The sequence below is a fragment of the Rhinolophus sinicus genome, chromosome 7 (assembly GCF_057876585.1).
Source record: "Rhinolophus sinicus isolate RSI-liver-muscle chromosome 7, RSI-T2T, whole genome shotgun sequence".
NCBI lineage: Eukaryota > Metazoa > Chordata > Mammalia > Chiroptera > Rhinolophidae > Rhinolophus > Rhinolophus sinicus.
The window spans coordinates 55,393,354-55,408,758 of record NC_142507.1 but is presented as its reverse complement, the minus strand read 5'-3'; the positions used below and the strand labels follow the sequence as shown (position 1 = coordinate 55,408,758).

The window sequence follows — 15,405 nt, the reverse complement described above, 5'->3', positions numbered from 1 at the left end:
TTCCCGGTGGTTTCTATCCTGGGGGGTGGGAAGTCCACGGGGCAGGGTCCTCTGGCCCCCCAGCTCTTTGGATCTCCAAGCTGTGGTCTGGGCTGCGCTCGCAGGGAACCCTGGGAACGGTGGGAATGGATTCTCTTTCTTTCCCATTCAGGCAACCGGCTTGCATTTCCGCCACACAGACAACATCAACTTCTGGCTGTCCGCGATTGCCCACGTCGGTCTGCCTGCGGTAATGCCGGCCTCGGGCGGGGCTTCGTCTTGCTCTTCCCCACCCCCAGCCCTTACCACACACACTCGATCTGCCTGGCACCCTGTGGCCCTCACCTCCATGTGTCTTCTAAACTAACTTAATCAGAGGGCTTAAGTCCCTTGGGGCCGTGTCCTCGACCCCGGTTACTGGATCCCCGCCTCCACTTCCCTGTGGGTGAAAGGAGGGGAAGGCTCCCTGGCCCACGCGGCACGTTCCCACTCGGCAGTGGGCCCCTGTGTAAGGCAGGAGATGGAGTTCATGCTGGGCAGCCGTCTTCCTACCGGAATTTCATAGCGGGGAGCAGGCTGCACCACGTCCGTATGAGGCACCCCCCACCCCCCAGCCACCTGGACACATGCTGCGTGTCCTGTCACTCGGGAGCTCAACTGGCTCCTCGACTGTAAAACAAATGTCAAAATCCTGGCCCTGTGCACCTTATAAGGTTGTCAGGAGGCTGACACGCTGGCGAGTTCCCTTTGTGAGTCTACACTCAAGGCACGAGAGGATTCTACACTGTGGTTTCTTTCTGCTCTGTTTCTCTTCACTGCAGAAGAGAATTATAAGACAAGGAAGTAGAAAAAAAGGAAGCCGCTTTAGGGGGAGGCAGGAGCGGTGGAGGCCATGTGTCCTCAGTGGGGTGGTGGCACTCGTCTCTGGATTTGCTCCCTTCTTATGAATCTAACGTACCAACAGGTACTGAGGTTAGACCTCACTGCAGTCGCCAGGTGGCATGGAAAGCCGTGCCCGCGATGACTCAGTTCCTGAGCAGAGGCCTCTGGTTGGAGGCGGGTGACATGGCCCGACCCCTCTAGGGTCCTTGACAGAGTATCCCCCCGGGGCCCTCTGAGAGCGTGGTCAGCCCCCCCGCAGGCCACCTTTCTGACGAGTCCCTGGTGGGGGCACAGGCTGGCTGTGTGCTGGAGACCAGGCCTGCTTCCTGTCGCCCTGATGGCCTTGCCTGCTGTTTGGTTAACCTGGGGCCGAGGGTGAGGCTGGGTCCCGGCTTATTATGTGTCCCCACTGCCCTTCTTTCACCTGTGCTTTCTGTAAGTGGTTGGAGGAACTGACTAGAAGCCCCAGGCCACAGAGGAGGGCCCGTGGCTCCGCCTCCTGCCCAGACCTGGCATGGTCTCCAGTGGCAGTAACCGGCTACTTTCCCCGCAGACCTTCTTCCCAGAGACCACGGACATCTATGACAAGAAGAACATGCCCCGCGTGGTCTACTGCATCCACGCACTCAGGTGACGACCCCAAGCTTCTGTCATCCTGGCGCCTGTGGGTGGACGCAGCCAACAGTTGACAGCGAGAAACGCTGCAGCCGGAGGGCAGAGGGCAGACCCTGGGGCACACATCTCAGGGGAGGCGCCAGGGTTGTGCGGTGATGGCCACACTACATGCATGTTTGTGGGACCTCTGTGCGTGCCTGTGGGTGCAGGACAAGGGCAGAGGGAGGCGGCTGGGCCACACAGGACCCATCGAGAGCGCCACATGCCCGTCACGTAGTGTGAGTGGCGAGGGCTGTTGGGTTCTCAGCCAGCCATCGGCCCCCACGGGGCTGAACCGCAGAGAGTGATGGAGCAGCTCCTGTGTCCTCCACGCCGTGTCTTCCTGACCTGGTTTCCCGTGTCCTTTCAAGCCTCTGTGCCTTGGCTCAGTGGGTCCCTCCCTGCCCTCCATGCCCATTGGTGACCTGCTGGGGCCACGTGCCCTTCTCTGAGGCTTTGCTGACCCCCGCCGCCCACAGCAGCCTGTCTTCTGTAGCACTTGCCCAGCAGTGCCTTCCAAGCACTTCTCTCCCTGTGGTTTGGGGGTGACTGAGGGTGGGAGCTGCTGAGTGCGTCCCTCTGCAGGTCCCCACAGTATTTCCTGCAAACCCATATGGGCAGCGTGTCCAAATGAATAGGCCCCAGTGCCTCTTTTCTTCCCCAGCCTCTTCCTCTTCCGGCTGGGACTGGCTCCTCAGATCCATGACCTGTACGGGAAGGTGAAATTCACAGGTAAGCCTGGCACCCTCCCTCCCACCGCCGTTCTGGGCAGGCCACTGGGCTCTGGCTGACGAAGGATACCTGGGTGTCATTGCAGCTGAGGAACTCAGCAACATGGCCTCGGAACTGGCCAAGTATGGCCTCCAGCTGCCTGCCTTCAGCAAAATCGGGGGCATCCTGGCCAGTGAGCTCTCGGTGGATGAGGCTGCAGGTAGGCATTCGGTGAGAAGCCCTCGGTGGCTTCTGCACGCCTCTCATCCTCAGGCAGGGCCGCCCGGCTACCTGGTTTGCCTGGCCCCTGTGGGTGGAAAAGGGGCTGGTGTCCGAGTGGCCTGCAGCTGGTGTGGGCTGTGCCCCGGCGTCCTGACCTTGTCTCCTTGACCCCTCCAGTGCACGCAGCTGTCCTTGCCATCAATGAGGCAGTGGAGGCTGGGGTGGTCGAGGACACCCTGGCCGCCTTGCAGAACCCCAGCGCTCTGCTGGAGAACCTTCGAGAGCCTCTGGCTGCCATCTACCAGGAGCTGCTGGCCCAAGCCAAGATGGAGAAGGCCGCCAGTGCCAGGAGCCGCGTAAGGAGCCGTGGGACTTGGGCTGGGGCCTGGGGGCTGGGAAACGAGTGAGGCCAGGACTGTGCTCCGTCTCGAGGTTCCAAAGTTGCTTAGAGAGACTAGCTGGTCAGTTGTCCTAGAGAAATGGGAGAGGAGCTCGGGAGAACACTGGGAATTCGGAAGAGAAGGTGGGAGAAGAGGACTGGGTGGGGGTCTTTGGTGAGGGCTGTACAACCACATGACATCGCACTGGAGGTTCCAGAGGTTGGTTTGGCTTAACGGTGTCAGTGCCAGGGGGTTGGACCCACAACTTCCCCAGGTTCCTTCCGACCAGACTGGTCTTTGGCCTTGAGAAGGCCCCCAGAGGAAGAAATAGGTATAGATGCGGGGTGAGGGGATTGAGTTGGTTTCCGGGGTTCCCCTCTCAGTGTGGTATTTGCAGGGTGATGAAGAAAGCCAGGACGTCTATGACCGGTACCTAACTCAGGCTGAAATCCAAGGCCACATCAACCAGGTCAATGGTAAGGGAGACACCAGGAGGGCTGGGGGGGGCTCTCAGGGTGAGCCCCCGCCTTGCACGGTTTGGGGATGTCTCTCAGGCCTCACTAGGCCAACCCTTTCTCGGGGAACGGTCCGAGTCAAGGCAGTGTGTGCCCTGCCTTTTGGCCAGCAGTGTCTGAAGAAGTCCCTGTGGAAGGGGCTTCTGTTTGGATGGAGGGCCATGGAGAGGACGCGGGGTCCTTCCAGAAGGGGGTGTGGAGAATGGATGAGGGAGGGGGAGGTCAGGGTGGGAGGGGCCGCTCGAAGCCTCAGGACAGAGTGGCGTCTGCCTGTTTGGGCCAGGACGTGCTCAGGGTGTGCGGAGGCGAGATGGGAAGGCCGTGTGGATCAGGCTGAAGAATTTGGGCTGCGGCAGTCAGGCCCCAGGGGCCCAGGAGGCAGCGGGGGACGTGACTCTGGTCAGCAGGATGAGGGCAGGCTTCTGGGGCTGGGCTGGGGATGTGCTGGGCGGCCCCCCACACTGCCCGTTGAGGGGCTTTGTCTTTTCCAGTCCTTGGGGCTCTAGAGGCTGTTGATGACGCCCTGGAGAGACAGAGCCCCGCAGCCTTGCTGGAGGCCCTTGGGGACCCCGCCCTGGCCCTGCGAGGAGTGAGGAGAGACTTTGCAGACTGGTACCTGGAACAGCTGAGCTCCGACAGAGAGCAGAAAGCGCAGGTCAGCCTCTGAATCAGCTGTTCCCTCTGTCCAACCAGGATGGGGGGGCCTCTTCCTTAGTCATCGCCTGTCAGTAAGTGCTGACTACACGTTTCAGTGGTTCAATCACCCCAAGGCCTGATGGGCTGGGCCCGTCAGCTTCTGCCCTCCGAGTCAGACGGGCTGGGGCCCAGGGCCATGGGGCGGGGGGAGTAGGCTCCCCCATTGCTGAACTGGGGCCTCGTCTTACTGGTCTCATTGCAGTGCTGTTGACGTTCTCCCTGACACTGTCTTCGTTTGTGTTGCCTGTTGTTATTTCAGAGGCATGCTGTGCAGGACAGCCAGAGCTTAGACGTGGGTTAAAGGGAGGGGCCGGCCCACCGAGAGGGAACGGTGGGACTGAGGGTGGCTGCCTGGGGGCGGCTGGGAGCTCGTGCTGGCAGCTCCTGGCATGTGTGCGTGGCCCAGGAGGACTCCTGCTGCCCCTCTTCCCTCTCCCAGGAGCTGGGCCTGGTGGAGCTTCTGGAAAAGGACGAGGTCCAGGCTGCGGTGGCTGCTGCCAACCTGAAGGGTGATCGGGAACAAGCCAGTAAGTTGTCCCCAAGCTGAGCCGGGCCTGGCTGTGTCGCTGGCTCTTGGGAGAGCATCCAGCCCTTTCCCGGAGTCTGTAGTGCTGTGCGAGCTGCTGCCCAAGAGCCAGCCCGGCAGGGGCCTTCTCCCGCTGCATGTAGTGTGCCCTTGTCCTGGCTGCCTGGAGGGACACTGCAGACGGGCCCCTGTGGTCTCAGGGACAATGGCAGTGCTGCACCGGCTCAACTCCCGGGTAGGCAGTTTCCTTCTAGGCACTTCCCCTGCTAGCTAGAATTCCTCTGCCTTCTGAAGTGTCGTGACCTCTCAGTTGAGAGAGAAAGTGATGATCCAACTCAGTTTTCCCTAGAAACATTATGAACAAGTGTAGTTCTTTGTTAAAAGAGTGAGAGTTGGCGATGTCTCCGTCCAAGGGGATGGTTCTGGGTCATGAGTGGAGAGATGGCGGCAGAGGAAGCCCACTCCACCTGTGGCACCGTGCGGTTACGAGCTGCAGTGCAGCCCGCCTGGCTGCTGTCGGGCTCTGAGGTCGCTCCGTAGCCAGGCACCTCTGTCTGAAGCTTGTAGGAGCTGCACAGCCCCGGCCACTCGCCTGCGGCTGGCCTCAGGGCGTGCCTGCTGCCAGGGCGACCTCGCGGGCAGGGATCTGGCCTGGTCCTCCGTGTTGGGTACCTTCGGACCTTCACGAGTTCCGCCATTATTTATCTGCCTCCAGTTCCGTCTGCTCAGCCTGGCAGATGAGACCTCGTGTTCTCCCTCCCATTTCTCCCCACCAGCAACTAGCTGTTCCTCCTTGACTGTCCCCAGCCTGTCCCAGCACCAGGCCTCTGGGCCTCTGGATTACATTTCCCCCCTTTTCCCTCGAAAGCATGTGGAGACGTCCTCCAGCGCTGCTTCCCGCTTCGTCCTCTGTGACGTTTTCCTATGGTCCCACCAGCCTCGCGCGGCCCCTGCATGGCACAGCGTCGGGGCGGTGGGGGGGACAGACATCTCTAACAGCAGTGTCTCACCACTCGGTGGCTGTTTGTGTCCTTACCCCCCACAGCTGTGGGCTCCTCCGTGCCATGGCCATGTCCACTGGCCAGTGCATAAGCCCGGCGTTTAGGGCTAAAACTGCACTGATGCCCCAGGCCCTTTGCTTGCTCCCACACTTTTCAGCCCAAAGGGCTCCACCTCAGAGCTGGTCCCTCATTCCTGTGCTGTTGTCACCATTGGGCCAGCCTGGAGCCCTCCTCACCGCACCTTGTGTTCACCGCCCCTGGCCTGCGTGCCCACACCGCTCAGCCACGCGCCCTCTGGGCCCGACAGACGCCTTCTCCAGGGCCTCTTCCCGGAGTGTCCCAGCCCCTCGTCCCCACCAGTGGCTGAGCCTGGCAGACTAGTCTTCACGAGTAGTGACAGGCCGCTCGGCTCTGAGGTCCCAGCACCTCCCAGCTGGCGGCAGAGGGAACTGGCTCGGAGTGGCAGCCCGTGCAGCCCTCCCCCTCCTCCCTGCAGTGCTCCAGGCTGTGGCGAGGATCAACAGAGCCATCCAGAGGGGCGTGGCCGCTGACACCGTGAAGGAGCTGATGAGCCCCGAGGCCCAGCTGCCCCCCGTGCACCCCGAGGCCTCGGCTGTGTACCAGCAGGAGCTGGCTGTGCTCCAGCGGCAGCGGCAGGGGGTAAGGCCCAGCACCGCGGGGTCTTGCTCTGGGTGCCCAGTCAGCGGAGGGGCCAGGCAGTCTGCCCAGGCCACCTGCTGAGGGTCTGCTGAGGTGCTGGCAGAGATTAGGGGCCAGGACAGGCACCAGCTTTGCCCCCGAGCGTAGTGTAATGCCCTGAGCAGAGAGTGCTTTACACTGGCATTTACTCCTTGAAAGAAGCCTGTCAGGTAAGTGGTGCTTCCGTTTTAGAGAGGAGCAGACTGAGGCGCAGGGCTGAGTACCCGCCCGGCGGGTGTGGCTGGCAGTGCAGAGCATGTGACGCTGAGTGTGCCTGCAGCCCGTGCTCTGAACAGCTCTGCTGCCCACTTCACCCCAGTCCATACGGCCTCTGATGGAGGCACTAGGGACTTCCGGGCTGTTAGCCGACTTAGAACACCCCCGAGGGTCCAGGCAGAGACAGGAGGGCAGAGCGACGTAAGTGGGATCCAACTGCAGATTGGGGAGTGGAGGGAACAGAGCTGGGGTCAGTCTGGGAAGGCTTCCTGGAGGCGAGGACGCCCACACAGGCATGTGTAGAGCGCCGACTCCAGGCCGGCCCCTCAGAAGCGGCACAGAGCAGTGACCGAGGTTGTGAATTCTGAAGCCACACGCCTGCTTCAGTCCTGCGCTGCTACTTCCCAGCCAAGTGACCTTGGGCAAGTTATGTGCCTCCTCAGCCCCCTAATTCATGTATAAAGTGGGAACAGTAATGCATTTACCTCATGGGATTGTTGTAAGGCTTAGACGAGTTAACGTACGACGTACGTGCTTAGAAAAGAGCCTGGCATGTAGGTTGTAGCCATTACTATTATTAGTTACTATCATTCACAATGTTCTGTTGGTGGGGGACAGGCAGGGTGCCCCAGAGAGGGAGCAGCATAAACAGTGTCTGAAAGGAGGGGTGTGGTGCAGGTGCGCCCACTTCATCTTTCTGCCGTGGGCCGGGGCCTAGCGCAGTTCTTGGTGCGTGGAAGGTGCCAGAAGGGAGCTGGCAGAGCTCACTGGTTGGATGCGGGCTCTGGACTCAGGCAGCTGGGCTCATCTGGGACAAGGGGATCCTAATGGCACTTGCCTCACTGGCTTGTTATGAAATTTCAATGACAATGTGTGTGAAATATACATTCTCAAACGTTAAGTGTGATTGTTACTGAATGAATCGGGCCGTTGGGGCTTTGGGACAGACGCTGGGGTACAGGAGCGTGGGGGGCAGGGAGCCCCAGGCCCTTCACCAGCCCCCTTTGCAGGAGCTGGACCAGGAAGAGCTCTTCGTGGCCGTGGAAATGCTCTCAGCTGTGGTCCTGATCAACCGCGCCCTGGAGGCTGGGGACGCCAGTGGCTTCTGGAACAGTCTGGCGAACCCTGCCACAGGCTTGGCCGGGGTGGAAGGCGACAGTGCTCAGCGGTGAGGAGGGTTGAGCCCCGTGTTAAGGGGCAGAGGTGGCGGGCATGCAGCCAGCACCCCGAGTTCTGTGCAGAGGTGAGCCTTCTGCTCGCTGCCCCATTCCAGGCCCACTTCTGTTCACCGTCCCATGGCCTGCCCTTCTCGAAGGTGGGTGAGGTCACTGTCATTCCCTCCCTCCCGTATGCAAAGACGAGCACCCGCTCAGGGGCCAGGTACTGTCCAGGGGCAGAGCGAGTGAGCAAACAAAGCTCTCCTCCAACTCACATGCTTGTGAGGGAGGCAGACCAAAGCCAGCACGTCAGGTGACCAGAAGAGAAGAGCTGTAGCCCAAAGTAAAATGGGGCACTGGGGACAAAGGTGGGGCTGGGAGGGACATGTGGTTTGTCCATTTCGCTCAGTGTGGCTGCAGCAGTCCCCTTGGGTAAGGGGGTCGTTCCGAGAGGGACCTAGTGGGCCTTAGTGGTTGCCGCCAGGCGCTCGGGCACAGGCCCTGGGAGGCGTGCGGGTGTTCAGAGCTCAGCGGGAAGCCGTCTGGCCGAGTGGACGAGGGCGGGAGGTGACGGTGAGGCCCTGGCTTCCACTCCCAATGCGGGAGGGCGAACAGCTGACCTACTTTAGCGGGATCGCTGTGCTGCCGTGCTGGGAGCTGGCTGCAGGTTAGAGGGGAGCCAGGGAGCCCTGGCAGGCGTCGGGGAGTGACCGGGCAGAGGTGCTGGCGCTCGGCCCAGGCGCTCAGAGGAGGTGGCAGAAGGAGCCAGGCTGGAGGTCTGCTCTGAAAGCTGCACTGACGGATCTGCTCATGTGCGGGTGTGGGGTGAGAGGATGGCTCAGGCACGACTCCCAGACCTGGGCTCGGAGCTGGGAGTGAACATTTACTGGGACGGGAGACGCAGGGTGAGCGGGTAGCCCAGTGTGGTGTGGGCTGCAGCTCTGAGGGGCTTACGTACGGTGTCAGGCGTTCACCCGGACGCTGAAGGGGACGCTGGGCTGGACGTGTGCTGGGGGGTCATTAGCACTGGAGTTTGAGGCCATGAGTGTGGGGAGAGAGGGCCTAGGCTGAGCCTAGCGACACCCCGCATTCCAGGTCAGGGAGGAGCCAGCAGAGGGGCCCAGGCACAGCCTGTGGGGACAGAGGAGAACCAGAAGGGAGGTGGCTCGGAAGTCCCCTGACCTCTGGCTGACGCGTGCGTTGCCCACCTGCCCCCAGTTACTTTGACGCTCTGGTCCGACTGCGACAGGCGTGCGGCCTGGACGGGGCCTTCCTGAGCTGGACCGAACTGCAGGCCACCGTGAGCCGGGTCAACGCGCAGGTCCAGGAAGAGACCGACCGTGAGTGGAGCCTGGGGGGAGGACGGCCCCCTGTGGGCAGCCCTGTGTTGTAGCCGTAAGCCTGGGCCCTCTGCCACCCTCTGTCTCTCCCAGAGGTCCTTGCGGTCAGCCTCATCAACGAGGCCCTGGATCAGGGCAGCCCTGAGAAGACCCTGTCCGCCCTGCTGCTGCCCGCAGCTCGCCTGGACGACATCAGCCTCCCCGTCGCCCCTCGCTACCACCACCTCCTGGTGGCAGCCAGAAGGCAGAAGGCCCAGGTGAGGTTTGGGCTGGCTGCGTCGGTCACCGGGGCAAGAACAGCCCCTGTGGGTAGAGCTGTGCCCACTGCACCCTGGCAGAGCCCCGACTTCATGGACCCCGTCCCTTTGGGGTGGGGGCAGGCGGGGTTCTGATGTGGCCCCGGGGCCGGGCACGGAGCAGAGCTGCACTTCCCAGCACCGAGGGTGGGGCCTTGTGTGTGGCAAGATGGGCCTGGGAGCCACAGCAGAGGGCTAGACATGTCCTGCTGTCACATTAGTGACACATGACCTCCAGCCAAGCCCTAATGCCTCTGAGCTCAGCTCGCTCGCCTGTAAAGTACCCCAGGCCCTGGCCCTCCCTGACTCCTGGGGTGGGGGTAGAACATACATAAGCTGAAGAACGTGGCAGGGTTTGGGACCTGTGACGCCTGGGCATGGGCTGTGCAGAGCGCAATCGAGGGCCGGGGTCCCGGAGCCAGACAACCTGAGTCTGCCTCCTGGCGGGCTGACCCTGCACGTTACTTACCCTCTTCTGTGCCTCAGTTTCCTCGCCTACAAACTTGTGACAACAGTGAACTGCCCTCGGAGGTGGGGGTGTGAGTAAGATGATGCACTGCGACACTAGCTAGTGCTGGGGGTGCTCTCTGCCAAGGTCGTCCCCGTACTGTGTGATGTCAGCTCCTGGGAAAGTTCTTCGGAGCACTGGCTGGCACCTAGGGCAGTCTGTGAGGAGGGGGTTGGCAGGAGGTAGAGTCCGGCTGGGGGAGGGTGAAGCAAGGGGCAAAGGAGCCTGCCAGTGAGAGGCACTGGCTCCCCTGGCCTGTAGAGCAGTCGGGAGCAGGACTGGGCAGGAGATGGCCATGGCCAGGGGCAGGGGCAGGGCTGGCCTGAGGAGCTGTGACGTGAGGCCAAGGGCGTGGGGTATGGGGCAGAGATGGCGCCCCCGTGTGGGCTCTCCGGACATGGCTGTGGCACAAAGGCGGGGAAGTCAGCCGTTGACTGACTTCTGGTGGGTACTGGGGGTGTAAGAGCATTCTGGGGGTGCTGTGGCCAAGCCGAGTTGATGTTGGGCCTGAAAACAGGGCAGGAAGGAGCCTTCTGAGCCCGGCAGCAGTCCCAGCGGGCCACAGGCCATGGCAGGGCTGGGGTGGGGGACAGCGGGGACCTCCCTGCCTGCAGCTGAGCGGCTGGGCCCGGGAACCAGGGACACCCGCCTGGGCCCTTCTCCCATGTCTCAATTTTCCAGGGGACAGGCGATCCTGGAGCCGTGCTGTGGCTGGAGGAGATCCGCCGGGAAGTGGCTAGAGCCAACCAGGACACGGACACTGCTCAGAGAAGTAAAGGGCCTGGGGCAGCCGGTGGGGGCAGTCAAGGAGCCCGGGCAGGCCTGTAGCGTCCCCCGCCATCTCCCTCTGCCCGCCGCCTCGGGGAGGTGGGCAGGAATCAGAACAGCAGGGCCGCTGCTGGACCATGGTGGGTTCCTAGCAGTCACTGGGCAGCGTGTCGTCCGCAGTGGGGAGCCCATCGTACGTCCACTGCCTCCTGGGAGGGCACTTTCCCCAGCATGTGTGCGTGTGACAGCACGTGGGGGCCACACGCCCACCCCAGCTGCTGCTGCTGCTTGTTCAGGTTTCACCCGTCAGCTCCGGCTAGAGAATGTGGTCTTAAGGGTGGGCAAGAGGGGTTGGTTTTGAGAAGTGGGCAGGGTCCGTGCCGATGGACACAGCGTGGCGTGCTCGGTGTCTGGAGGCCCTGCGTCCACTGTCTGTCTGTGGGCGACTGGAAGGCAGGCGCTGCGTCAGCCGCCCCCTCCTCGGGGGCTTGTCCTACGAAAGCCCTGCACCCTGTGGGGGGGCACAGGGCGGGGCCACAGGGCGGGGCCTGTGGGAGGGGCTCGGGAGGACTGACCACGCCCTCTGACTCCCCTGCCAGTGGCTCTTGGTGTGGCAGCCATCAATCAGGCCATCAAGGAGCGCAAGGCGGCCCAGACGGCGCGAGTGCTGAGGAACCCCGCCGTGGGCCTCCGAGGGGTGGTGCCTGACTGTGCCCACGGCTACCAGCGAGTTCTGGAAGGTGCCATGGCCAAGAAGCAGCGCCCAGGTAGGGGCCCTGGCCTGGCCGCGTCTCCGCCTGCCCCGCCGCCTGGCCGCTGCTGAGCCATCTCTGCTCGCTTGGCTTCTGCTTAGGAGACACGGCGCTCTGGGCTCGGCAGGACATGAGGGACGGCACCGCCTACTACTTCCATCTGCAGACCTTCGAGGGCACCTGGGAGCGACCCCCTGGCTGCAGCCTCAACACCTCCCACCTGACTCGGGAGGAGATCCAGGTTGGCAGGGCCCCTCCCAGGGAGGGGCTATGGATGGGGGAACCCCTGAGGGACAGGCTCCCACCCCCAGGGCACCACAGCCTCTCCCTCCTGCCTCCACAGTCAGCCGTCACCAAGGTCACCGCTGCCCATGACCGCCAACAGCTCTGGAAGGCCAACGTGGGCTTCGTGGTCCAGCTCCAGGCCCGCCTCCGCGGCTTCCTGGTCCGGCGGGAGTTTGCTGAGCGATCCCTCTTTCTGAAGACCTGGCTCCCAGCAGTCACCAAGATCCAGGTGGCGCGCTCCGGCTCAGTCCTGGGGGCCTGGCCCCCCTGAGCTGCAGGGCTCTCCCTGCTTCCTCTGCTCAGTGGGGCGAGGCGATCGCAGCCTCTGAACGCTGCGGTTAAGAGTGTGGTTCTAGGCCCGCCCGCCTGGGTTTGCACCCCAGTTCCATCATGTGTCACAGGCCACTCACTGTGCCCATTTCCTGTGGGCATTGTGGCGCCCACCTTATAGGGTGGTGAAGACTGCGCGAGGGGGTGTTGCTTCTGCACAGTACCCAGCAGACAGGCAAAGGCGTGGCCTCACTGCTAGTGACTGTCGCCACCGTCACTGTCCCGCGGGCCTGAGGGCTGCTCCTTAGCTTCCCCACGAGGAGAGGGGGACAGTTCGTTAGACATCAGGGTTCCGACGCCCGGGGGCCTTCCCACCAGAATGGCGGGGCTTAAACACAGAAGGGATGGGGGACCCCTTAGGGGAAGGACTTCCACCCTTTCTCCTCAGCCAGCCCTTTCCAGTTTTATGCTTGCAATCTGTGGGTGATCGTGTGGCCTCTGAGACTGGCCCACAGGGAACTGGGACGTGAGGCCATCTGGGAAGGTGGCCCTGAGGCCCGAGCACTTTATCAGCCAGAAACAGTGGGAGGGGGGCAAACAGACCTCCCCATGTCGATGTGATCTGCAGGGCCTCACGGAGGTGGCGGTGGTGTAAAGGTACTTTATTTACAAACGTCTGAATGCCTGGTGTCTGCAAAGGCTGCCACTTGGCATGGGTGTGAGACACACATCTCCTCGCCAGAACTGGAATACAGCCAATGTTAGACGTTGTGACAGGAGAGACACAGAGCCCACCCCGGCAAACGCAGGGAGACACATGCGCGGCTGAGACTGGCCGGTGGCCCTCAGTGACAATAGTGACCAGCGCATGTGGGTGGTAATGAAGAACGCAGGCTTTGGAGCCTCCCAGTGCTACCGCTTCCGGGTCCTCTGGCCTCGGGCCCCCACCGAGCCCTCTCCGATACAGCCTCCTCGTCCCTCCAGCGATGAAGGGGGGAAACTGCAGGTAGCTCTCAGGGCAGCAGGCGCCCCGTTGTCGGCTGCCAGTAGGAGATGGTACAGAGCCCAGTGAGCAGCACTTACTGGTCTGAATCGGGGACCCCTCCATCCTGAGCCCAGGCTGGAAGTGCACGCGCAGTCTAAGGAGTGGAAAAGCCACACCCACAGCGGGAAGACGATGGAGCTGGAGGCGGGTTTGCCACAGGGCCTGGTGCCCTGCGGGGCCTGACCTGGGCCCTGGGAGACAAAGGCCACCTGCTCTCCAGCCATGGGGAAGTGAGAGTCAGAAATGCGGCCGCTTGGGTTGCTGAGACTATGATGTCCTGAAAGCTTGGAGCTTGGCTGGGACCCCAGCCCATGCAGACTGGGGGGCGCCCTCCTGAAGGAGGAGCCACGTAGGGGTGGGTAGGGGCAAGAGCAGAGAGGAGACCCTGTCTGCTGCAGCTGCTGCCCAGAGGGCACAGCGGGCAGTGCCTGGAGGAGAGGGAGACATCGGAATGGGGCCTCCTGGCCCTGGGGCTCCAAGGGGACAGTGTGTCACGGGCCCAAGCTGTCTCTCTTACATCCTGTTCCAACAGAGGGACAGTGTAAGCCCAGGCCAGGGAAAGCCTGCCGGGAGAGCTGGCTGTAAGAAGGGCTGGGAGGACCAGTGGCTGAGAGGGCTGCTCTTAATGCACCAAACTGGCACTGTCAGTGGGGGCATGTCTTCCAGTGGGGAGCTCCCTCCAGGACAGGTTTGACGCTGGCCCAAGAGACAGGAAGGGTTTCAGTGGGAAGACCAGGCTGGGGGGCGAGGGTGGGCACAGGCAAAGACCAGGGGCAGAAAATCCTAAGGCGTGTTTACAAGAGAGTGGACTGTCTGATGTGGCTAGACTCCTCACAAAGGCGGGACCAGTGGAAAGTCAGACGGGGTGTAGGTCAGGTGGGTGAGAGCTTTGGGGAACTTTGGGGATGAGAGGGACGGTGCCAGTGGTACTGTAGGACAATGCATCTCACACAGGGAAGAGGCCCCTGCGAAGGAGGCTGGCAGCTTAGAGACCAAAGGGGGCGTGGCTTAGGGGGGAGCCGGTCACTCGGACCCTTTGCGGCAGAGAGGCCATCAGGCTGACAGCTGAATTCCGGGGACCTTGGAGAGAAGATTTGCTTAGAGCCAGGGTGGGGAGCTGGATGGTGTCGTAAAGAGAAGTGTGAGTTGTGAGAGGTTTAGTGACCCACGGCCCCTTGGTAGAGATGATGGGCACACAGCCAGGGCCGGTGCTGTGTGATGGGGTGCAGGTGTGACGGGGTGTGGGTGTCCCTGAGTGTATTTTGGGGGATATGCTGCGTGCTTTAGTGAAGTTGGTGGGTAGGTGTGATGCTTCATTTCTTCTAAGCTTGTATCTTACAGTTGAGTTCTGGGAGGAGGTGTTGGTTAGCATGGGTGTGTGTGTTTGTGTGGTGCATGTATGCACATGCGTGTGCTGGGACCAGGGCGTGTGGCAGAGGGTGTGCTTAGCTCTGTAGGTGTTTGGGCCCCTCATGAAGTTGGGAATCTTTTGGGATCAGAGCCTGTTTCCCCATCCCCCTCTGCTTGCCTGTCCCCACCGTTCCCTGGGGAGCCCAGGACGACGTTTCCACAGGGCTCTCAGGCCAGCAGGGACCAGCCAGGCTTCCCGCCCTTTCTCTCCTGACGTGCAGGCTCATTGGCGGGGCTACAGGCAGCGGAAGGTTTACCTGGAACGGTTGCAGTACTTCAAAGCAAACACAGGTGCCATAATCAAGGTAGCTATCCCTATCTGGGCGGGTTCCTGTCTTGTGAAGGATCCTCTGAGAACAGTTTTTGAGTCCTCTCACCAGCTTGTGACCTCTGGAGCTGGCTGACTTGTCCCATGTCCAAGGCCAGTGTGTCTCTTCGCAGATTCAGGCGTGGGCCCGTATGTGGGCGGCTCGGAGGCGGTACCGGAGGCGTCTGAGTTACTTCCAGCAGAATGTGAGTGTCGCCTGCTCCCCGTCCTCACCCCCGACCTTTCCCCATGAAACCAGGCCAAGGGCAGCCAGCCATCCTCCTCCCACCTGTGTACGTGGCAGGTGAGCTCCATTGTGAAGATCCAGGCGTTTTTCCGAGCCAGGAAAGCCCGGGGTGACTACAGGACGTTGGGTAAGCTGCCTGGTCTTCCCGCACTGAGTGAACTGGTTCCGCTCCTCTGGCGGAGCGGCTGCTGTGCCGTCTGATGGTTTTCAGCCATTAGCAAGGGAGGAAGTCACACCGCCCCTCAGCTTACAAAGCGGGGCCTTTTCGCTCATCCACAGCTGGTGTCCCCAATTTCATGTGGACTGGAGTGGGCTGGGCAGTGAGATGTGCCCCTGCCTTTGGGGTTCCCCCAGTTTGATGGGAGAGATAGGGATCCCGCAAAGTCAGGCAGGTCTGGAGATCCCTCCTGGGGTTGCAGAGCAGTAAAGGGGAGGAACGAGTTGTCTGCAGGAATGTCGAACGGGTGGTGACAAAAGCTACCCTGCCCCCCCCCAACAGAAAGCCTGGTCACGGGACGGTCCCTCTAACCAGGCTTGTT

The 15,405-nt window shown here is 62.0% G+C and overlaps 1 protein-coding gene across 2 annotated transcripts in view; it reads left to right on the top strand.

Annotated features, from left to right (window-relative positions):
- IQGAP3 (IQ motif containing GTPase activating protein 3) overlaps positions 1–15,405 on the top strand; it is a 35,422-nt gene that overhangs the window by 7,594 nt on the left and 12,423 nt on the right. The window contains exons 4-22 of one of the 2 annotated variants that reach the window (XM_088799675.1): positions 152–229; positions 1,415–1,491; positions 2,180–2,247; positions 2,333–2,446; positions 2,626–2,804; positions 3,226–3,304; positions 3,835–3,998; positions 4,479–4,566; positions 6,063–6,226; positions 7,492–7,649; positions 8,857–8,978; positions 9,072–9,235; positions 10,464–10,554; positions 11,150–11,317; positions 11,404–11,543; positions 11,646–11,816; positions 14,534–14,617; positions 14,739–14,825; positions 14,924–14,993. In XM_088799675.1, the coding sequence (XP_088655801.1) occupies positions 152–229; positions 1,415–1,491; positions 2,180–2,247; positions 2,333–2,446; positions 2,626–2,804; positions 3,226–3,304; positions 3,835–3,998; positions 4,479–4,566; positions 6,063–6,226; positions 7,492–7,649; positions 8,857–8,978; positions 9,072–9,235; positions 10,464–10,554; positions 11,150–11,317; positions 11,404–11,543; positions 11,646–11,816; positions 14,534–14,617; positions 14,739–14,825; positions 14,924–14,993 (2,266 nt within the window). The remainder of the gene's footprint in view (positions 1–151; positions 230–1,414; positions 1,492–2,179; positions 2,248–2,332; positions 2,447–2,625; positions 2,805–3,225; positions 3,305–3,834; positions 3,999–4,478; positions 4,567–6,062; positions 6,227–7,491; positions 7,650–8,856; positions 8,979–9,071; positions 9,236–10,463; positions 10,555–11,149; positions 11,318–11,403; positions 11,544–11,645; positions 11,817–14,533; positions 14,618–14,738; positions 14,826–14,923; positions 14,994–15,405) is intronic. The other variant, XM_019711202.3, reaches the window with a different exon arrangement.